Source organism: the organism of the source record quoted next, unplaced genomic scaffold, assembly GCF_019419815.1.
Source record: "Pyrus x bretschneideri cultivar Hongxiangsu unplaced genomic scaffold, Pyrus_bretschneideri_v1 Contig46, whole genome shotgun sequence".
Classification (NCBI taxonomy): Eukaryota; Viridiplantae; Streptophyta; class Magnoliopsida; order Rosales; family Rosaceae; genus Pyrus; species Pyrus x bretschneideri.
Genome location: NW_025999783.1, coordinates 1005217 through 1028977, shown reverse-complemented (window position 1 = coordinate 1028977; position 23761 = coordinate 1005217). Strand labels below are relative to the sequence as shown.

The 23761-nt window shown below is 38.3% G+C and overlaps 4 protein-coding genes and 1 long non-coding RNA gene across 6 annotated transcripts; 3 read left to right on the top strand and 2 right to left on the bottom strand.

Annotated features, from left to right (window-relative positions):
- Positions 1-398: 398 nt before the first annotated feature.
- On the top strand, positions 399-2531 carry LOC125469830 (the record flags this gene model as incomplete). The annotated part of the gene is made up of 3 exons (XM_048567782.1): positions 399-545; positions 684-762; positions 2406-2531. Coding segments are annotated over 3 exons (267 nt in total), but the record flags the coding sequence as incomplete, so codon positions are not given.
- On the bottom strand, positions 2488-5369 carry LOC103952199 (FCS-Like Zinc finger 14). The gene is made up of 2 exons (XM_009363747.3): positions 4469-5369; positions 2488-2787 (listed from the first exon to the last, which is right to left on the bottom strand). Exons 1-2 carry the CDS (start codon positions 5017-5019, stop codon positions 2628-2630), a joined length of 711 nt encoding a protein of 236 aa, XP_009362022.2. The 5' UTR covers positions 5020-5369; the 3' UTR covers positions 2488-2627.
- A 6145-nt stretch (positions 5370-11514) lies between these two features.
- On the top strand, positions 11515-20529 carry LOC103952200 (pentatricopeptide repeat-containing protein At3g42630). Of its 2 annotated transcripts, none has more exons than XM_048567874.1 (6): positions 11515-11867; positions 13163-13783; positions 15031-15156; positions 15437-16764; positions 16856-16978; positions 20367-20529. In XM_048567874.1, the coding sequence occupies exons 2-4, from the start codon at positions 13781-13783 to the stop codon at positions 16592-16594; spliced, it is 1287 nt and encodes a 428-aa protein (XP_048423831.1). In that variant the 5' UTR covers positions 11515-11867; positions 13163-13780; the 3' UTR covers positions 16595-16764; positions 16856-16978; positions 20367-20529. The 2 variants fall into 2 exon arrangements, with proteins under 2 accessions (XP_048423831.1, XP_048423832.1); XM_048567875.1 differs by having other exon boundaries at positions 16841-16978.
- Positions 17852-21943, bottom strand: LOC103952242 (U-box domain-containing protein 52). Its single transcript, XM_048567873.1, has 7 exons — positions 21434-21943; positions 21253-21307; positions 20526-20850; positions 20132-20233; positions 19615-20040; positions 18386-19144; positions 17852-18175 (listed from the first exon to the last, which is right to left on the bottom strand). The coding sequence occupies exons 1-7, from the start codon at positions 21552-21554 to the stop codon at positions 18074-18076; spliced, it is 1890 nt and encodes a 629-aa protein (XP_048423830.1). The 5' UTR covers positions 21555-21943; the 3' UTR covers positions 17852-18073.
- On the top strand, positions 20727-21905 carry LOC125468233. Its single transcript, XR_007252146.1, has 2 exons — positions 20727-20868; positions 20989-21905. It is a non-coding gene; the product is annotated as an uncharacterized LOC125468233 (long non-coding RNA).
- Positions 21944-23761: the final 1818 nt, after the last annotated feature.

The window sequence follows — 23761 nt, the reverse complement described above, 5'->3', positions numbered from 1 at the left end:
TACTTAAATGAACACACATTATATCCTTATTTTATGTTTCAATATTTCTTAATGTATATGTCATTCTATTTTATAGTTTATGATGAAATTATATATTTTTAAGTAGAAGCAGACACTTATTTACACAAAATATAATAGATTTACTCAAATCCACCTAGTCCATATAGGTGCCTGCCTAGCCTCTAGGCCCTAGCCCTCTCTCCTTCTCATTTTTGTTAAAAAAAAAAAAAAAAAAGTGTTCATACATACAAAATAAATGGGGAAATGCTAGTTATTAATTAAAAAGAATAAATTGTATAGGAAAAGAGAACTGTGATTGTCGTTGCTGTGTTTCCTTCCATCGGCGGCGGCGGCAGCAGCAGCAGCAGCACATTGTGCTTCTAAGATTTCTGTGATTCTCAAAACCCCAAACAGGAAAACCAAAAAGAAAGATTATAAGAACTCGTTTGGTTTGGTTCGGTGTTGGGTTTTCGCTGACTGGAGCTGCAATCTCTCACCTCGTCTGGAAAGATCTTCTCGCCCCCCGCTTCGCTTTTTCCTCCGATGTATGTAACCCATTAACTCTCTCTCTCTCTCTCTCTCTCTCTCTCTCTCTCTCTCTCTCTCTCTTTATGAACACACACACATACAGTCGTACATATGATTTCAAGTTTTCATTTTCTTTGTTGTGGGGGATTTTGTAGGTGAAGCAAAAGTTTGATGCTCTTGAAGGTAGACTTGTGAACTTCTTTATCACCAGACCCGAATCACCATCCCGCTCAGGTATTATTATTTTTGTTTTTGTTTTTTTTATTCTTATGATTGGATTTGTGATTTGGTTGAATTTCTGATAGTTTTATGCAGTAGCCCCCGACCAATTCATCATTTTTTTTTCAGAACTAACCATTACCCATCTTAATAATCTCAAAATTAGGACAAATGATTAGCATTTGATGGTTATTATATGTGAGTTTTAACAATGCCAATGATATTCTATTTGGGTTTTGGTTATAATTGCACATTTTTCTGACATGAAATTCAGCAGTCAATTGCTGCACAACGTCACGTTACTTGGGTCTGTTACTAAATGGGAATAATTGAAAAACTAATGTAGATTGTTCATTGTTATGATCTTGGCAAGGATGTGGAGTGTTGTCCTAGAACGAAATGTTAAGGGACCTTTGCATGGTCTTATAAGGAGTGGGGCTACTCCGCCTATTGCCAATTGATTTTAGGGTCGAACCTCAACCCTTTTCAAGCCTTTTCCAGGCATAGAAAGGATGTTTTCCTTGGTTCGTAGATATAATTGTTTATAATGGTGTGTGTGTGTGTGTGTGTGTTTATGTGTGTCAATGAGTAAGTCGATTGGAACCTAATGGAGCCATAAAGTAGATTTTCTAAGAGGAGCTTTTGCGGGAAAGTTAATAGATGGAATACATTAGATGCCATCTGAATTCAGAGTGTAGTTACATAGTCAAATCAAAGAAAAGAAATAAAAACGTTACAAGGATAATTCCGTTCATGTGCTCAGTAGATGTCTCAAGTTTGAAGAAATAATCGACACTAGAAGCAGGGAAAAACTAATATCAGGATAAAAACTCAGTCACGTCCGGTTTAGCTTCCATGATATTGGATGAATTTATTTCGTGTCAAAGAAATGAGGTTATGTCATGTTAGACCTCTATCAGAGTTAGCCTTAGTTTGGTACTGAGTTGATTTTGAAAAAAGTGGCTATCAAGAAAAGCTGGGAGCTTTTTTATGTTTGGTAAACATTCAGCTTTAGCTTTTTTTTTTACAGTTTTGGATGAAAAAAAGCCAAAAACACAAAGCTGCAAAACCCAGCTTTGAAAAACCAGTTTTTTTTCACATATGTTTTACATAAAAGTTTATCAAACACTATAATACTGCTTTTTTTTTTTTTTTCAAAAGCACTTTTAACAAAAAAGTTTACCAAACACTCTGCTGCTTTATTTCACAGCTGCTTATCCTCACAGCACAGTAGAAACAATTTTTTTTTAAAAGCACGGCAATACCAAACCAGCCCTAGTATATGAGCCGTGTCCTGCTGACAGCCTTGTGGGGTTGGAAAGGCCGATAATTTAGTCAAAGGGGAAGCAAGCATAAGTTTGATTGCTGCTGCCAACACTTGCAACATGGTTACCAATTGGCACTTGACAGCGTCTTAACCAAGATGGTTATTCACATCCATCTTCTAGTCCATTATTGTTAGTTTTTGAACAACTGATTCAGTGATTGCATTTGACTTGTATTTGGCGGGTTGAGGGTCACTACATTTTTACTTGGACGAAATTATTGAATTTCCTTGTTTTCTGATGCTAAGTTGAACTTGATATTGAATTTCGTTGGCTTCTGATGCCAAGTTGAACTTGATTCATACATAAAAATCAAGATATTTCATTTGTCAGGGACACCATTGGATGGCGAGTTCGCTACCAAAATATTATAACTGACTTGCTCCAATCCAAGTTACCATTGTATAACTGAAACTTATGGAAAGCAGTAACATTATTGTATATATGTCTCTACCGCGGATTATATAATTTCCCAATTTGTCAGTACAACTTCTCCAATCTAATAAAAAAAAATTCCCTTTTTCTATTATTTACTATATAGGTATACGAAAACTTTCATACCACCTCAACCCCGGCCAAGAAGACGAGCGGACCGGAGCATGGCGACGCTGAGTAATCAAGTGATTTTAATGCCTTGGATCTGCACTTGTCCTTGTGATCGTCGCTGCGCATGTGCTTGTCACGGCACTCAGCGCTGCAAAATGCTTTCTCACCTCTGCAAACAAGGGGGAATTGAATGCTTTGTTAGTGAAGCATCTAAAGTTAGATGAGAGGATATGAAAGATGCCAAGTATATATGCAAAGACCCATTCCCCATTTCCAAATTGGCTACTTCGTAGCCCTACCATTCGAAAAAACAGTCAACAAGAGATATTGGAACAAAACAAAACCAGCTGGAATTTTCTCCATTAATAATTGTATCAAAACATCTCACCACCATGGAGTTTACAACCATTCGGAAAGCTCAACTTTTGCTAAGAAGATAAACAAGAGAGAACAACTTTGCTCAGTACCTTCGATTAAGGTACAAAAAATAAACCCATATACGATGTATACCGGGTAGACTTGTTCTCCAAGACCCCATGTCCAAGGAAATAGTGGTCACCCACTATTTGATCTTAATCCAACAGTTGTGGTCCTTTTAACTTTTGTTGTTGTATTTTCTCCTCCACCATTGGAACAAGATCGAACTATTGGTGACCGCAATTTTCTTGGACCATGGGGTCTAAGAGAACGGGACTTGTATAACAGGTGGATGCATTGAGTAGAGTGGCGATGCTACACCATGGTAAAAAAGTGAGCAATTTTTTATCCCAAAGAAATGAACACTTTCTCAAAGGAGTACTAGTAACTTGGTAAGAAAGTAATAATAAGTAAACAGCTGGGAGCTGGCAAATATCCTAAGTTTCTCAAGATGCATGTTCCATTGAGTCCGAAGACAAAACAAAACTGACATTACTTCTTAAGCATGCAACAGTCTAATGACACTATTGTCAAACTAATGATTGGTGTACAGCCTGGCATATAATTTTATAGTGATATATACATAAATCAACACAAAATGTCACTAATGGATTTTGCTTGAATTTCTTTGAAACAACCGGCTTCGATACAATCAAATGAGAACCTAAGTTAAGGATTTTAAGTGTGAAAACCAATCGACAAGCTACTTATTGATGCTAGAGTACTCAAGTTTTACTTTGTCTGTCAAGCTTGTATCTTACTCCTCAAAAGCTCACTGAGATGACTATTAGCAAGTTGGCACAAGGCCAGAAGTGGAATGTTAGCTTAATCAAGATGTACATGGTCGTCGAGGACAATAGAGAGACCACAACAATCACCTAAGAATCTCCAGTAACTTTCTGAAACTGTACTTAAAACCGTTGTTCTCAAAAGGAAACAATATTCGGATATGTTCTGCATGAATTCAAGCGCACAACAAAGAGGACCAAAGGAGATGACCTAATACGGGAATGAAGTCATTCGAGTACCATTCAATCACGAACAATAACCTAAACAGTTGAACCTCTACGAGAAAATCATGCCACGAAAGGTAACCCTCTACTTGAAACAAAAAATTACAAATACGAGGAGAAACACTATAGCTGCTGATGCAGATCCATGAGTCACATCCTCCTGCCTAGACCGACAACTTACCAGAGACCAAAAATTATGTTACAGATTGACCAGTTTGCACAACATAATCAATAAGCAAAAACTAATCCCATATTCAAAATCAACAACGTGGTTCAAAATCCACGATTTCCTAAATCATGCTTCACCAAAATCAATCGTCAAAAGTGATTAACTCGCAACTATACATCAAGAGAACATATATACATATGTCTCTGTGTGTGTGTATATATAATGTATGTATATACAACTTTTGTTTTTACCTGTACATGAAAATGTCCAGTCCATGAAGCAGCTTCTTGCAAAGATAACAACAACTGAGAAAATCGGATGCCCAAAACTCTCTTCCCACTTCACCAACACTCAATGGAGAAGTAGAGAACACCCCAGGGGCCACCACCATACCAGCATTAGGATCATCCACAACCCAACTCAGCTTATCATCGAAATAAACCCGCTTCGATGTCAAATTGTTTCCGAAATGCGAAATCACACACGTATAGCTCTCAGACAATTCATCCACCACAGCCCCAGCCCTCTCCACGCAAAACCCACCTCTGAAATTAGCTGCAGGCTTAGCTGCAGAGACTATGGGGATTGGGCTCGACCTTGGTGACTTTTCAGACAAAGCCACTTCATTGGGGCTGCCCAAATCAGTCATGGCAGCCACTATTGCAAGCCCAACAACCCCATCTTGGAAATTTCTTGGGGATTTGATTGACTTGGGGAACTTGTCAGAGGAAATTGACTCGGAAAAAGTAGTGGAAAGTGAGATACTGATTGTGGCTCGCTTTTTCCCGGAAAAATTCTCCATCTTCCGGGAAAGTCTGCAACTGGGATTTGTTTAGATTCTCTTACTTTTGCTAAATTGAATGGTTGGTGATTTTGTTTTAGCTGATTTAAAGGAGGATTGCCAAAGCAGAGGAAGACCGAGGTAATAGAGAAAAGGGTTTTCTTGACTCTTTTTAGGAAACCATGAAATATTGGAGATATTATTTTTTGCTAAATTCAGTGCAGCTTCTGAGAGAAGTACCCCGTCTTTCTCTCTCTAAAATCTATAAAGCTTGAGTATTTCTAGAGAGAGAAACCTGCTAGAGAGAGATGCAGAGGAAGAACACCTTTCAGGTCTCTTCTCTCCGGTCTTCTCTAACGTCTCTGAACAATCAGAGGAAAGGGCAATATAAATAGGAGTAGTATTCTCCCCCTTTTTTTCCCTCTCTGTCATTCTCTTTCTATTTAAACGGTTACAGTTAAACCATGTCAATATTTTATATTAATTTTTTATAATAAGACAAAAACAAAATAGAGAATGTGAAAGAAAAAGATAGAAAGAGATTACAAGAGAAGTGTAGAGAATCCTAATCCATATAAATGCACTGTTTTTTTCAATTAAAATTTTTATTAAATTATTATTCTTGCAATAAAAATACACAAACAATAGTTTTTCATTTTATTTTGTAATAATTGGTGGTTGTCACTTTCCTTATTCTTTCTTTTTCGTATATTGGCCCTTCCATGTTTTGGTTAATAAATCATGGCCGTTGAGTTGTTAGATTCTTTTACATCTTTCATATTTGTGTCCATAAAAAAAAATTAAAAAAACTCCTTGTATATTTTGATATCTAGCAAAAAGACCATAATATTTGCGAGTGAGTTGCTTCAAAAATGAGTTTTGTTTTGTTTCGTAACCTGTTCACAAAAAAATTGTCTCACTAAGTTAAGATTTGATAAAAAATAAAAATAAAAAAAAGTTTTGTTTATATTCAAAGCAATGATCTTTCCTTCAAAAGAATATTTAACTATTAAGAGTACGACTCTTGTTCTCTTAAATATCTCACAACATTATGATAGTGCTGACCCTAAAAATTACAAAGTCTACGTGACGCGCAGGCCGAGTAACTAATAAGCTAACTACGTTATTCGGTTGAATGCGAGACGTGCTAACTCGTCGGCTGAGCTCGACCGAGGAGTAAAATTTGTTAATGTTGCGTTGAGCGCGTTGTTGACTTCTTTATCTTGCGACTGCGGCCAATGAAGGAACAAATCTCGGCCTTTGGATTCTCAAGCCTGAAGACAAGGCTGCTAGTTCTGCGAAGTTCACGAATCGTCGGCGTCGAATTCGGTTACGGTGATTATATTCGTGAGAGTATAAGCATGTCGAATCGACACCAGACTATATGGACACAAGTATTCAAAAGCAATGTGTGTCTTAATGGTAAATGTGGTTCGGCCCTCATAATGCCGAACTCTGAAACTCACTTGGGAGTATCCAATCATAAAACTGCTTAGCGTTTAATGCGTCGAATGTCGTAACTCGTAACACCTCACTTTGCAGAGAAGGCTAATCAGATGACCTCTGCCAATAAGGATTCGAAAATCCTTCTCGACCGAGACTTGGATAGATAACCAGTCGGCCCCAACGCAGTGCTGTTTATCCAAACTGAAGATGCTCCTCGGTCGGCTGATTCTACGGCAACAGTGCTGTTTATCCAAACTGAAGATATTTGCCGATTGCCTTCACAGTGCTGTTTATCCAAACTGAAGGTGTGTCGACGAAAAAAGGAAATAAAAAAAAATCTCAAGTTGTTTGAGAGGTTTGCGCAAGGCAATTGTGTGCTGAATTGGAGGTCCCTGAATTGCACCCTCCTTTCTCTATTTATAGCAAAAACCCAATCCTAACCATGCTCGAACTAGGACTCCTTACCCCAATCCATCTTATCTCAGCCAATCCCACTTTTATTAGGATTTTGAATTCAACCTCTTAGTAGGCCGCATTCACTTCCACTTTCCGGTATCCTTATCTGGCCAAGAATCCTTACTGCATCAGGACTTAACCACTTCATTCATCTGCTTCGCAATAGGGCCCACCTACTTCCTATTCATCTGAAATATTCTTTTCCAAATAAGGCTTGGCCGACTTTTAGTTAGGCGGCCTATGAACCGGCTGGTTTGTAGAAATCTTCGAACAGAGCTTCTGGGCCGAGAACAACTCCATACTCGGCCCAACCTAATAATTTTAGGTCCAAACAAATAGATTGACTAATGCTTCACATTTTGTCGAATTTAAATTCCAAATTTGATAAATTTTTAGTTAATTGACCAAATCTAAGTTCACGTATCATTCGAGAACAGATACTCTAAAAAGAGAGAAAAACAAATGTTGCTTTTTTTTTTCTTGACTCTTCTTATCTTTGTAACAATTAATGACTTCTAAATTTTAAATTTCCCTACCGGTAATTCTAAAGTTAATACCACTCATGACTTTTATGAATGATAAGTTTGATAACTTGACTTAATAAGCATTATATTTTGTTCTAAGAAAACTTTTAGTTTGGATGGCCTTCTATGTTTAGAAGAAAACGTATCAAATCAAATTAAAGATTTTAATGCCGAGATATTCTCTCATGTACCCAAAATATTATGTGGCCATTACTCCTGATTTCCTCCCTCCCTCTCTATCCGTTCTGTTTCAACCAATCACAATTGCAGAAGAAACTAATAGAATTGTGCATTTTTTTTAACAAACGATATTATCTATACTAAGAGGGAGAATTGTGAGCTTAGCCTCACAATGAGCTAGCAACAATATTGTTCAAATTCACCTTTGTCTATAATTGAACCTAAGACCTCTCACTTACAAGTTAATAGGAATACAATTAGACTATAGTATTAAGTGGCTATTGTGTGTTGGATACATGCATGAAAAGTCCATGTTTAATAAGGATCTAGATGACGAAAATATACTTAATTTAATAAATAATGGGTAAAAATTTTTGACTAAAAGTGAGGGTATTTTTGTTATTTTTGTTCTAATTTAACGGAGATTTTTTATCGAATGACGAAAATGATTAACGGTAGACAAATTTAGGACCACATACATTGATTTTAAATCTTAGGAACCAAAATAAGGAGTTATGCCAATCTCATAAACTATTTTGACTAAAAAGCCATAAAACCATAAAACCATAAGACCATCACTTAGTAAACAATGCGTTAAAGTAACTTTGCCAACCAATCAGCCCTTATTTAAGCTTTAACCTTTTTAAATACAATCAGCCCTTATTTAAGCTAAATTTATACTTGTGTTATGTTCTACCAACTATGCAGTTAAGTTTAAAGGTGGTTTGCCTATTTCTGACACACCCCTACCGAAATCAGGGTGTGCTGGCCATCACGTGAGGGTGATGTAGCCATGTGCATAGTGGAAAAGCAAAAGATAATAATAAAAGTACGAATAAATAAAAACCAAACTACTAAATAAACTAGTTAAGGTAACACACTAGTGCGAGACTAAGCGTGATAAACATAATCAGAGCACAGAAAGCCTAAGTGCAGTCCAGAAGAACAAATACTAATTACACAACACCCAAAGGTGATCCTACATTTGTGATGTTCTGTCAGAACCACCGTTAAGTCCTCGTGAACCACCAAAGCTGCTTCTAACTAGAACCTAAAGGGGCGCAAAACAGAAAGTGTGAGTGGGCAAAAACAAAGCTTTTCAAAATCATTTCATTATCAAAAGTTCTAACCCCTCACCGTAAAACCTGTATAGTTTCCCAGAAAATAGAATATACATATATATTGAAAACATGTTCAGAAATATACCATGTCGAATGCCTCCACATGAAATGTAAGTAACCTAGGTAATGTCAATCAATGCAAGTAACATGTCAGCAAGAGTCACCTAATGTGACCTGTACGACTGAATCTAGAGCTTAAATCCCCAACTCATTAACTATACATGCACACGAGTATGAATCACCTAAAGTGGTATGTACGACAGGACTGGGTGTAAATAAATACGCTCAAGTGCTACGATCACGTGAAGACTGGGCGAATAATCGCGGGTCGCCTACGAGTCGGAACCACCTAAAGTGGTCTGTACGACAGGACTGTGCACCTAACTTAGATCCAAGATGAGCGTGTGGTGCGGGAGGTGAACATCACGTGAAAGACTGTGCCCTACTGTGGGCGGGAGCACTAACACTGAGGGTGCAGGATATGAGCTCTCTATGCATCTCACATAACCACTAATTCACAATCATAAACCATAAACTTACCTGGCACTTACTTGTGCGTCCGCAGCACCAATCATAAATATATGCAACTACTAATGCATAAATAAATAGGCAAACGCAATGCATGACATTTAAAACATATAAACATTCCATTTCATTCTTTGGGAAAAGCCACAAGTATATAGGTATATACGGAAAACCAAAAACCCACTCACTGATATGTGGAAGGGTCGTAACCTCTTGCCTCGAGTAACTGCGCTCGTCCTCAGGATAGGTCTCACCTACATGCGAAACAACTATAAAAACGTCAATTTAAAGCACATAACCAAAACTAGGTAATAACTTCTCATACAATGCTCAAATGGGGTGTGTGAATACACCAACGTGATCTACTCAACCTCACGAACATCCCTATATTTTTAAAATAATTTTATGACCTCCTATGCGTAGCCACGCGCCGACCAAGGCACGGCCAGACGAGCTAGCCACGAGCGGGCATGTGCCTGGCACACGTGTGGTAACCCTAACGGCATTAGGGAATATTGCTTCCAAAAATAGAATATACCGTTATATATACCTGACACCATTAGTAACACTGTTAGTATATTCCGTCAAAATTGACGGAATATTCCTTGTCTTCTCCGGTGAGTCTTGCCGACCGCCACCGTCCACCGCCGTCAGCCCTGCCGTCTGCAACTCGAATTCTCACCGGAAACTAGAAAATTTTCAAAACTTCATATCTCCTTCATTTCCCAATCAAATTCCATGAAATTGGTATCAAAATGAAGCTTACAACAAGTAGAACAAAACCTTACCACTTTCAAGCCGTGAAATTCACTGAATCTTGTCGGAGAAACCACGAAATTCTGGCCAAACCTGCAACTCGCCACTCATGCCCTTCCCGACGTCCAATTTCTTCCAAAATGCTTCTCCGAGCTTCGTGAGAGTATTCTAAAGCTTCCTATGATCTTAGAAACTTCTAAAACCCCCACGATCACATGTGCAAGAAGAGTGCACAAAATTGGGGTTCCCTGGTTCCCAAGTTTTCCAAGTCTTCACGTCTAAAAACTAGTATAGATGAGTTCGTGATGACGAAATGAAGGTGATGGTACTAAACACGAGCTCGATCTACACAGAAATGGGTTGGTTTGGTGTTGTTTGTACGACTTGTACGGACGTTGTAGAAAATCGAAAGAGGGAGGAAAGAGAGAGAAGGCACAAGAGTGTATGGTATGGGTGTGTGAGTGCGTGTGTGGTCCAAATGCAACCAACAAAACCACAAAACAATCACCCTTAAAATGACAAATAACCACCAAGGGCAAAATCATCATTTCACACCTACGGTACAAATAATTCGGGACAGGCTGTCACTATTTCTATCTGAAAAAACCCTTAATCAAAATCTTTAAATTTACCTAAACAATTAAAAAAGGGAAGGGAAGGAAATATAATGCAGAAGGTTGAGATTAGGGTTGGAAATTTTTCTTGAAAATCTCAAACCAAACCAATAAAATACCGATTCCATATGGACAAATTCCCAAACCAATAATACTGAAATTTTTGGGATTATTATATTCAATGATTTAGGAATCCCGAACCGAACCAAAAAAAATATATTTATTTTGGTTGCATGCATGTTGAATGTTGAATTCAAGTAGTTTTACTATATTAGAAATACAAGTATAAAATTAAGTAGTTTGGAACTTTGGAATATCCATTTGACTTGGTATTTCAATTGGTATGGAATTTCAAATTGGTATGAGGTAAAAAGCCTAAATTTCAATTGATATGAAATTGGGGAACAAAATTTTAGGCGAAAAGTCCAAATATAAGTCCATAGCCCAAAAATTTCAAATTTCAACCCAAAAACCCAAAAGCTCAAAACCGAAAATTCAATCTTGATCCATCCTGAAATACCAAAAATATTTTGGGAATCTCGAAAAATTAGAAATACCGAAATTTTGGCTCGGGATTGGTCTTCAAATTCCAGTCTCAAAAATTTTCGGTTTGGAATTCGAAATCCCATTTTTGATTTGGGATCCTATACCGAACCACCCCTAGTTAAGATAGAGAGATTAAGGCTGGGCAAACGGGTAAAGGAACCGCGGGTCAGGGTGGGTATTATAAGTTCGAGGCGGGTATGGGCTGGTTCCAAAATTTGTAGAGAGAAAATGGGCCAGGCCGCTGTCAATTACGGGGTGGAGCGGGTCCAAATAATTAAAAACAATGGGTACCCGGATCAACCGATTTCTAATTATAATGAACGGCCGAGACTAAATGATAACCTATCATCCAATCTCAACCGTGAGTTTCTACCCTAGTCCCCGAGTCCAGGTTTCAGTCTCTCCCTCAAGTCCTCGACGACTCCCTCGAGCTCGACTCCATATCTTAAATCTCAAATTCTCAATCGTTTTCTCCAGCCTCACATCACAGAAATCACGCAGCCCATCACTGCTGTCGAGACCAACACAACGGCACCACCCATTCAGCCATCATCCTCGACGACATCCCAGGGAACCCAGGTCCTAGAACCACGACGGCTCGATTCTCTCCTCTTCGACAACACCACTGCTGTCGCGACCATCATCACCCCATCACTGCCATTGAGGACACTGCTACCAGCCATCATCCCTCTAAAATTTAGGTAATTTTCAATTAGGGTTTTGTTATTAATGTGAATTTTCTGGGTTAGGGATTTTAGGGTTTTTAAATTAGAATTTGTAGATCGATGAATATCGAGAATTTTCGTGGGTGTTGATTTTATTGGGTTAATTTGCCCTCTAATTGGGTATTGGGTATTCATTTTCTTTTTGGTTTTCCGTCTTTCGATTATTTGGATCTTTTTTGATAGGAAGAAACAAACTTTTTTATACGGTTAAATTATACCATTTATATTTGTATATGGTGAATTTCATGAATTCCTCTATCACAGGGACTTCATATGTCTGTCTTGTTTATCTCATAGTTGAATTTGTTGGGTTTGAATTTTGTTTACTACTTCCTATCCGATTCCGTGTTTAGAATTGTTCGTTTTGTGCTTGCTTAGATTGAAATCTTGTTCTTGTGCATGATATACTTAATTGACCAAGAAAGCGTGATTTTTCTTTTTGGCTCTGTTTTTCTCTCTGTTTGATTCCCAAAAAACGTAATTGATCAAGTATTTTGCTTTGGAATTATATTTTCTCATGTAAGTTTCCTGTTAGTTTCAGATTGTCCATTCTTTAGAATTAGCTTGGTTTCAGTTTCGTATAAAAACTTTATGGAAACTTAGTTATATTTTACCCGATCGGGAGCAATGATTTAAGCACCATCCCTTTGTGTTGAAATTTATCGTTTGTTTGAGAGTTATCTATGTTTTTTGTTTGGAGACCTTCATTTCTTGTAGTCCTGATGCTTCCATATTGTTGAATACATGTTTTCCAGTGCCATCTGCTGAATACATGTTCACCCTTAGTTGCCTACCCATAATTATGTATGATTTCTATTGTATCTAAATATAGTCAAACTTTCTTCATATTTCAACACCTTCCCCTTGTGTAAAATTTATCGTTTGTTTGAGAGTTGAAATGGAAAAGCATCTTTTCGTATTAGCAATTCGATGATGTTTTCAGAATTTGGGTTATCTGTTTCACTTGATATTTGTTCATCTTTATGGATTTCTCTATGTAGTTTGCATTACAGAATTCACTGACATTTGGTAAAAGTTGAACAACTCACCATTGATTATTATTGTTACTGTGCGAGAGTTTGAGCTTTCTGATGATATTTTGTTTGTCGTGTCCTTGTAATTTAGGGATTCATTGATCTTTAGATGTCTCTCGGATGTTATTTTGAATGTCTCGGATTTAATGTATCGAACGATGTTGGATGATGTAATGTTGTTATTTTGGATTTATTGTTAATCTATGGACTTGGATGTTGGACTTTGTAATGTTGCAGGGAGTGAATCTGTGCAAACTGTAAAATCTGCACACTGCACTAGTAGTGAATCTGTGCAAATCTATGGACTTGGATGTTCGACTTTGTAATGTTGCAGGGAGTGAATTTGTGCAAACTATAAAATCTGCACACTGCACTAGTAGTGAATCTGTGCAAATTTTAGGTTTTGTTTTTTTCACAAAAAAAAAAAAAAAGAAAAAAAAAACCGGAGGACCCGTGGACCCGACCCGGTTTCGATATTAGAATATGTTGTCCCCTGCCGACCTGTCTCTTTTAAATCCAGATCTGGTCTGGTCCCTTCAAAATTAGGCTTGGCCCGGCCCGTGCCCAGCCCTAAGAGAGGTTGGGTAAAGAAAAGAGAGAAAAATGTAATAGGGGAGGGATGGATGAATGGAGTTGGGGAGGTAGATATCGGAAACAGAGCCAGGGGTGGGGGTGGGAGCGAGAGGAGGATGGATTGATTTATGTTGCGTGGTATGGGGTCGTAGAAATGGGATTATGAGTCGAGAGATTCGAGATTGGGTTGGGGTCTGAAGGCTCTGAGTTGTGAGATCGAGTTGGAATCTGAGATGAGACAGGTGGAGGCGTGTCGGGTAGAGGAACGTCTCTAAGTCAAAGATGGTAAACCCATGTCTTTCTTCTTCCTTTTTAATGTTTTATTTCATTATTTTTGAAATTTTCATTTAGTTTGAGTTTTAATAGATTAAAAAAATTAAAACTAGACCCCACATTCATGAAGAAGGTGCTTTAACAGAAATTTTAACTGAAATCATCAAAGGTTTCACATTGGCACCAAAATTGAAGTCTAAGCGGTAATTGGAAAACAAAACCTAGAAAATGCACACACTTTTAATTAGGGTGCAACTCGGACGGGTTGGGCCAGTTAGATAGTCAATCGAATCCTAATCCAACATTCCTAATTCGAGTTTGGGTTGGTTTCAGATTCATAAAAAAAAAAAAAAAAAAAAAAAAAAAAAAAAACATAAAGTGTGAGATGCACTTTTCAAGTTTCAACCATGCAAAGTTGAAATTAAATGACAAAACAATATCAACGTTGTAACCGAAAGAAACGTAAAAGCAACATTATCCTTCATTTTCAAATGAAAAGCAAACAAGAAACTTCAAATATAGCTCCCCCAAACTTGTGTCTAGCTCATATAATATGAAGTGGGACATGTAATATGTGCATGAACAATTTGGGCTAGAAATTGAGTTGCGTTTGGGTTGACACGGACAAGCAAAGTATTAACCCAACCCAACCCAATAAATAATCGGGTTGAGGTTGGGTCGATTTTGGGTGGGTTTTTACTTCATTCTAATTGGCTCAATTAGGTTTGAAATCAGGTTGGACATGGGTATATTCGGGTTGACACAACCTAAGTTGCATTCTTACTCCTAATAGTTTAGTTGGTGTTTATGGGATGAGGATCCTCTCCAGATCCACTTTGTGAGGATCTTGGGGATCAATTCACTTAGCCGATTATCATGCATCGTGCGATCAGTTTTTGTTAGGTACTGTTTGTATTAAATTCTAAAGAAAAAAATAAAAAAAATTTCTGACCGGAAAATCCTGATAAGATGAGTGACGAACGGATCCGGATAAGATCTTGTTCGTGTTTTTGCGAACTCCCATTCATTTTATATCTAAACAGTTAACGAATAATAAATATATAAGTTTATGCGTCAATTAATATTGAATAAAGTATTTTCAGCGTGCAAATGTTATACATGAAACTATTTAAGGTTTAAATCTTTATTTAAAAATTATGGGGAAAAAAACATTTCAATGGAACATTTCCAAATGTAGTATTAATATCCAAATGCATTAAACGGAGGGTTCAAATTTGTGTTATCATTCCAACACTCAGGTGTGTCAGGAAATGGAGGTGACGGTTCTTCTGAGCCCAGTACGTGTTTCAGCTTCTCTCAACCCAAAACGCCTTTCTATTTTCTGCCATCAATCCCATTCACAAAATCGAGCCTTCGCACGCAAGGTCGGTCTCCCTCCCTCCCTCTCTCTCTCTCTCTCTCTCTCTCTCTCTCATGAACATTTTACTGTATTTGTAGAATTGGGACTTGTATTTTTTAATCAAATTTCGATTCAACAAATGCCCGTAATTTGTTTTAGCAGGTTTATGAATTTCTTGATCTAGAGTTTGATTAGTGTCTTGAACTCTTTAATTACCCATGCTTTGTGTAAAATGAGTTGAAGATTACGATATTGCTTTAGATTTCTTCAAGGATATCCTTTTATTTGGGCTGTGCTTACAACAGATAATCCGGAAATGGAAGCGGGATGAGTGTTTTAATGGCCAAGCTACTTACGTAGATTGCGTGCGGATAATTCGGAGTTTAAGTGAACAAAGGTTGCCTCATGTAGCTCAGGAGCTTTTACTCGAAATGAAATCGGATGGTCTTTTGCCCAGCAACTCCACTCTATCTGCTTTGATGCTATGCCATGCCAACAATGGCCTTTTTCCTCAAGCGGAAGCAGTGTGGAACGAAATGTTATATTCTTCTTTTGTGCCTAGTATTCAGGTTGTTTCGCAGTTATTTGATGTTTATGGACATGCGGGATGTTTTGAAAAAGTGAATGAAATTTTGGGCCAGATAAGGGCTAGGTATTTGAGTTTGTTTCCGGAGGTTTACTTGCTAGCTATCTCTTGTTTTGGGAAGGGAGGCCAGCTTGAATTGATGGAAGGTGCATTGAAAGAAATGATTTCAATGGGTTTCCCGGTGGACTCTGCCACTGGAAATGCCTTTATCAGATACTATAGCATTTTTGGTTCCCTGACTGAGATGGAGACCGCTTATGGCCGCCTTAAAAGGTCTAGGTTTCTGATAGAGGAAGAGGGAATCCGGGCAATGTCACTTGCGTATTTGAAGCGCAGCAAGTTTTATGAATTAGCTGAGTTCCTGAAGGATGTAGGTCTAGGTAGAAGAAACTTGGGAAATCTTCTGTGGAACCTTTTGTTGTTATCCTATGCTGCGAATTTTAAGATGAAAAGCTTACAAAGAGAATTTTTGAGAATGGTGGAAGCTGGTTTCCACCCTGATCTTACTACATTTAATATTCGTGCTCTGGCCTTTTCAAAGATGTCTCTACTGTGGGATCTCCATCTTAGCCTTGAACACATGAAACATGAGAAAGTTGTTCCCGATCTTGTGACTTGCGGCTGTGTTGTTGATGCATACTTGGATAGAAGACTAGGACGGAATTTGTATTTTGCCCTCAATAAAATGAATTTGGATGATTCCCCATTGGTATTAACGGATCCATTTGTGTTTGAAGTTTTGGGAAAAGGAGACTTTCATGCAAGCTCAGAGGCATTTTTGGAGTTCCAGAGGCAAAGGGAATGGACTTATAGGAAGTTAATTTCAGTATATTTGAAAAAAACATACCGGAGGAATCAGATCTTTTGGAATTACTGACTAGCGACCTGCATATTGTGCATGTTTGACTGATTGTTAGGAAAGGATTATTGTCGCTGATAATACTATGTCTATCAGTTCCAGTTTGCATTCTATTGGTTCAATTAGTGCATGTATGTAACAAAGTGAAAATGCAGCTCAGATGTGCATCATCCTGCATTGTGGAATGGGTACGTATCTGAACTTTCTTATTATGTTCATTTTAGGTAAGCAAAATGCATTCCTAGTCTCATGGATCTCGTGTAGGATCTCCGTGTTCAGGCCGAGATGAAGTTGGATATTGCTGATGGATGACTTACCAATGTTATGAACTTATCAAAAGCTAAAATGAAAATGCTACATTCATTCAGATTCAAAGAAAACTCCGAGGAGTGTGAAATAAAGGTAAGAGCAGTCCAACTACTGTTCCTTCTGAATCCCACATGCTGAAACTGATCTGCAGTCAAAACTAATTCCTCTCAAGTCTGTATCGTTTTCTGTTTACTGCAGTTTCCCTTCTATGCTTCATAAACCTGCTATGAAACCTTCATATCACAAGTTCATTTTTTCTTTATAGTTTCATTGGCTTGAAAAGTACCTTCTTAAATTAACAGATGAAACTGTTTGCTTTTCTACTTTCACAAGAAGCCTAATTGTTGGGAAGTTGATGATACGTACATATAAATAATTTCCTCAGTATAACTTCTGGCAAAAACATCCTTTTGTTGTGGAGCCTTAAGACTATTTAAACATCAACTCTACATTAATATATGTGAGCATAATATCATGCTGGGGAGTCTTGTACTAATTAGTTGGCAATGCTGCTATCCCGACCAACTACTTGAATTCTTGTCCTGCAAGGTATAGAACAGCTAAGGGTATGAACTATGAATACATCTGTACTTTGTCCCTTCGTAATGAAAGAGAAAGCTCCTAGTTGTTATAAATATATGTGGTACAAAATGCAGTAATTAATCTTCATACCGTAATAGTTTAAGCTTTTGAGAATAGTGGTAGCCCCGCAAATCCAACGTGGTCTCAGAGCATGATATTGTAAGTATGAACCTTGCAAAAAATTTAACCGCATGTCCTTCCAAAGAAAGCCACTTATGTATTTAGAAAAGTGCTATCAGCATTTATGTCTCGACTCTCGGGTGCGGAATGCCTTTGCCAGAGGAGATTTTATGTTTTTAAGAAAAAGGGAGTTTAATGATAAATCTTCAATAGACAGCAAAACAGTACAACATATGTAGACAGAAAGAAAACCGCAAAGACAAGTGAAAACAAGCCCCACAAGCGCATCACACAGTATCATATGGGTTTTCTAAACATACATTCGGGATTTCCCAGTTTACACAACTACGCAGACTTAAGCAACTCTTTTGCAGTCCCTACCTGAAATTATTAGAGAAAACAGAGATGGACTTGCAAAGGTTACAGGGAGGCGGGCTGAGCAATATTACGAGAAGAATTCAATTTTGCTACACTTTTTAAACATGTCTAGTCCAAAAAGATTTTTCTTTCAGGATAAGATGATGTGCTTGAGCGACTCCTTGAACTTTCATAACCAGGCTGTGATGGATTGCCGTCACTGATTACATCCTGAAAAAAGAAAAGACCAAAAAATTAACAAATAAGTTAGTGTTGATTATATATGCAAAAGTAAAAGAGAACCAACAATTGTGAAGCATTCACAGGTTATATTAGCTGTACATTGTATGAAATATATGATTAAACAGAATTCTAGCATGAATATTTTAGCATGCTATATAAGAGGCAAGAGCAATGGCAGGACCATGTTATGCAACTCACTTGTATTGTGGGAGTCGAGCTTTGTCTTGGTGAACATTCTCCACCACCACCAAGGAAGACACTGTTTGTCCTATCGTTGGCTAGTGCTCTTAATCTGTTAAGCTCAGGTAGCACAACTTTACCAAGATCTGGTCTATCTTTTCGTCGCAGTTCAGCACATTGTAAAGCTAGCTTGGCAAACTTTAGAGCTTCCTCAACTGGCCAGTCAGGAACAGCAGGGTCAAGCATCTCAGCAAAAGTCCCTTTCTCAATAGCCCTCTGAACGTGATGAGTCAAACCCATTGGTGGCTTGGCCGTTACTAGTTGTAGAAACATGACGCCAAGCGAGTAGATATCAGATTTTACTCCAAGCATCCCAGTTTGTTGGTACTCTGGGTCTATGTAACAAAGTGTCCCAGCTGTTGATGTCATATGATATTGAGTGACAGAATCTGCTACCGATGGAGGGACAAGCCTGGCCAAACCTACATCACTAATCTTGCTCACGTAGTTATGGTCTAGCAAAATGTTTGCCGGTTTCAGGTCACGGTGTACAATGGGTTCTGGCTTGGTCTGATGAAGGAACAAAAGTCCAGTGCCAATTTCTGCAGCTATTTGGAACCTTAGCTGCCAAGGAATAACTGGGGTGTTACCTCGCTGTAGGAGACGGTCTTCTAAGCTTCCATTAGCCATGTATTCATAGACTAGGCAACCATACTCGGCACATGCTCCCAGAAGGAGAACCATGTTTGGATGGCGGATACAACACAATACTTGAACCTGGATAATTAAGAGTTTCCCGATATATAATACACAACCAATAAAATGGCTTATAAATATAGAAGCACAGTAGCTCTAAGAGTAAGAAAAATCAATAATCCTAGCATTTCTATTTGAACTATCCGGACTTGAGAGGATTGGCAGATTGGTGTAAAGTATAAACTTTTTTTGGATGCATGAATATCACTTGATGAATATATTGATTAAAATCTTTGTTTGATGCACGAGCAATTTCTTATACTCGTGTTCCTCTTTAGTATTGATGTGGCTGCTGCTGTTTTCGAACAATGTGTTACCAGTTTTGGAAACAAAGTGAAAGTTCAATCTTCAATTCCTTCATGATCAAATTCAAGATGTGAAGTGCCTAATAATAGTCCTTTTCCTTGGTTATTTCATTTATGTGCTAAATATCTGACGAAAGTATGTAATTTATAAGATAGATAAAGTTTCCTATTGGCAGTGTCGCTAACCTCTTGCTGGAACTGTGATTGTCCTTGAGCTGCATCCGGACGTAGAACTTTTATTGCCACTGGTGTGTGGTCTAGTTCACCTCTGTATACCGGCCCATAGCCTCCTTCCCCAATCTTGTGAACGCTTGAAAAATTATTTGTTGCTGCTTCAATCTCCTCAATTGTGTATTTCCTGAACATGAAATCATATGTTTTTGCTTCTATTGCCTTCTTCTTCTCCTCAGCTTCTTTGAAGGCTTTCATTTCTGCATTCCTCCTTTTCTGTGCTTCCATTACTGCGATCCTTTGAGCTGCTTCTGCAGCCTCCATGGCTGCCATACATTTCAATTTCTCATTCTCTGCAAGTGCCAATGCAGCTTCCTGAGCTAGTCGTACCTGTTCTAATCTCTGTTCCTCTTCCAATTTCCACCGGTGTAGTTCGGTTGCCTGCGATGATGTATCATTAGAATTTATGCTTAAATAGTTGTTCTAAACCCAAGATTTATATTTCATCAAAGAAAAGGTTTTGCATCAATACCTTCTGTTTTGCTGTGAGTGCCTCCTTGCAGGCTGTACTGTACATGTCCATTGTTTGCTTGAGCTCTAGCCTGAGCCTCCTCATCTCAGCTTCCATTGCATCCTATTATTTTCAAGAAAATTACGTGTTAATACTCTGAACTATACCTGCACGTATGCTTTATAAAAATAAAGCTTCTTTTGGATTGTGGAACTAAAACCACTCAAAACTAACAGCATTTTTTTGGTAAATTTAGGTATCAATTATTGAAGGAATGATATTGGGACACCAGAACTGGCTTGGATAATCATTTGTGGTATATTAGTTTCTGCAGTCAAGTTTGTAGTTGGAGGCATGCTTCAAAGCTTGTAGCTTGGTTGTGCTTCAAGTTTACTATGCAGAAAAATTGTCTTACAAAATTCAGTTGTGAACATGAGTTTCCACTTTCAATTGAGGATGATGAGAAGTCGTATGGTGAAGAGCTCATGTCAATGAACTTATGTCCAGAGTAAGATGAGGTGGAGCTCCTGTTGTTTATCCCGGACGAGTAAGATGATGTAGAGCTTCTGCTATCAATCTCTGGGCTGATTGAAAGCCGAGGTCCTGAGTCCAGATCATCGTAGAAAGAAGGAAACATGTGATCCACACTCGGCCTTCCACTACTCACAAATGATATGTCAGTATCCGACGAGAGCTCATATGACTTGTTAGCTGAAGCTCCTCCTCTTGTGAATGGTGACCTGCATCATATTTATTAGGTTAGTCCTCTCCTCAGTTGAGTATTCACATGCTCTATTTCAGTAATAAAGTTGTTCTACATAAATATCCAGGCTATTCATTTGGAAGCCTTCTAACATGTTAACTGAAACTTCATCTAGGGAATGCTCAGGTGTGCTTTGCCTGGAAATGCAGATAGTGGTTGAATGAAAGCATCGGCAAAAATTTCTTAGTGAAAGGCCACTTACCTATAAGCTAATCATTTTAATACTGCTTAAATGGAGGTACGTAGATACTTACTAGGTACAACCAAAATAAGGAGCTGAATTAACTAATCGGTATCTACACCTCTTCCATAGTTAATTGTTTTAAGCATCATTGTCTATGCCTTTTGTTCCCCAGACGATAAATGTACCAGAGCTTACTTGATTTGAATTTCATCTTGCTGGCTTTGTGGTGGATACTGCGCCCTCTCCCATGCTGTATTGGTAAAAGAAACTTGATTGAGTAATGACAAAAAACCAGACGTGAGGTGGGAAATAACAGATGCTAGAACATAATCTGAACTTGCGACCTAAAAAAATGAAAAAACCGAATCTGGCCGACCTCTGGGTTGCTGGTTGTGGCTGAATTGCGTATCATTTGTGTCAGAAGCTTTGTTTGTTTGGTGCTGTTTTTGATTAGGCAAGTAAGCTTTCTGGGACAGTGAAGTGGTAGCAGCTCGCATATATGATATCTTTCCCTTGCCAATGACATACACAGTGCAGAAACTCGGTGCCTCTTTTGAGACAGTGTTTGGAACGTCTGTTGTTTTGAATCTGTGACGAGATTGATATAATTATGATGCATGCGTAATTGATGGCTTCCGACAAGCAAAAACTGAGTTAAGACTACAATGTGCGGAACCAGATCTTGAATAAATGATTTCTCAGACCATCAAATTTTCGGCATATGTGAGCTGGTATTAGTTGAGTCAGATCTATGAAAGTTTTCTCAGTTCATTGGATTTTAAAGATGTAATACTTAACTACCTACAATTATAGTTCCATTCAAATAAATGAATGAATTATACATTTTACGATTGATGCTTGTTCTCTTTGATACTATTTTTCTGATGATATAACTTGGAGAAGAAATCAGTACCTGAGAAGGCCGCTTCTTGACGGCGCACCAAGTACCAAAATGTCAATTGAATTATTGACAACATAGTTTACCAGTGCTTTTGCTATGTTTTTATCCTCGATTATGACTTCATTGCATTTTAGCTGTTGCAAAAATCAGATCAGCAGTACAACCACAAATCACGTTGTGAAACGAGGGATTCCACTCAACTGTTCATGGAGCGGGATAGGCAATACAGGATCACTTTTATGAAGGGAAGAAGCGTTACTCACAAGTTTTTTCGTGCAAAAGCAGCGGAATGGTAGAAACAACTCTTTGGCTTGAGCCTTTTCAACCTCCTCTGTGGCTGGTGACATACATTAGTAAATTACGATCATCATCATCATCTTATGCACAATGTTGCAAGTTTGAGGTGCGCAACGGGGAGAGGGTGAGGTGTTGGGAGGATGGTTGGTTGGAAGGGGACCATTGAAAGAACAATATCCTAGATTATTCTTGCTATCGAGAATGCACAACCAGAATATCGCAAGTTTTGTGGATCTTTCTATCAATTCTTTGAGCTGGAATTTTGATTTCAGGAGAAATTTGAACGAGGTGGAGATAGAAGAGGCGGCTAGATTATTACAGAAAGTGGAAAATGTTCGCTTGTCTCAATCAAGAGCGGATGACAGAAGGTGGAAACTGGAATTATCAGGATTGTTCACTTGCAAATCCTATCGCTCTTTCTTGAGCAACAATGGGATTGTGCAACATTTTCCACCCTCTTCTCAGATTTGGAAATCAAAAGTTCCTCCGAAGGTCAAGGTTCTTGTGTGGCTAGTGGCTATTGGGAAGCTCAACACTTGTGATCAAATTCAAAGGAGAAGTCCTTTTATTTGCTTCTCTCCCCATTGGTGCAGTTTGTGAAAAGCTAAGGAGGAGAGTGTTAACCACATTTTTCTTCATTGTTCATACACGATTCAACTGTGGTGGAAATTGTTTCAGGAGGTTAGAGTTAGTTGGGTCATTCCAAAGGGTTGTTTCGAGCTTCTAAGCACCAATTTTGAGGCTCTAGGAATTGGGAGGAAAGCTAAAGCTTTGTGGGGTTGTCTGGTGTCGGCAGTTTTTTGGAACATTTGGTTGGAGCGTAACAAAAGAATTTTTGAGGATTATATTGGTGTGGGGGTAGCAGATCTATGGGGAAGAGTAAGATATTGGGCAGCCCTCTGGGCTTCAGTTTCGAATGATTTTAAGAATTACTCTCTTTCTCACATACTGTGGGATACGTTAGCAGTTGTAAAGTGATTTTGGTTGAGGTTTTCCTACTTGTAATCAGATCCTCTTGAGAGATTTTCTTGTTTTGTTCTTGGTGGATTTCTTATCCACTTCTGTGTATTTCACTTTTCTTTTTTAATAAACTGTTATAGTTTCTTCTCAAAAAAAAAATCATCATCTTATGCATTCATGCATTTACACACACACACACACATATACACAGAGAGTGAGAGAGAGAGAGAGAGAGAGAGAGAGAGAGAATGTACTTTGCGTGGGAATTGCGGTTCTTTGTCTAACATGGAGCAGCGTGAGAGCTTGACCTCTGGTGACAAGACTATCAATAGTCCATTTGAGAGCATGTTGGCTGCCCTTGTCATTGTCTATTGCCACAGCCACCACCTCCCCCGCCTTCTTTTGTGTTTGACCTCTTCCCATTTCTCACCTTCCGTGAATTAATTCAACTCTCCATCAAACTCTAACCTGCATGCGTACGTAGAAATGTCTCCGACTCTGAAAGAAACAAATCCCAGACGGAGAACCACCGTCCTACGCTCTCCT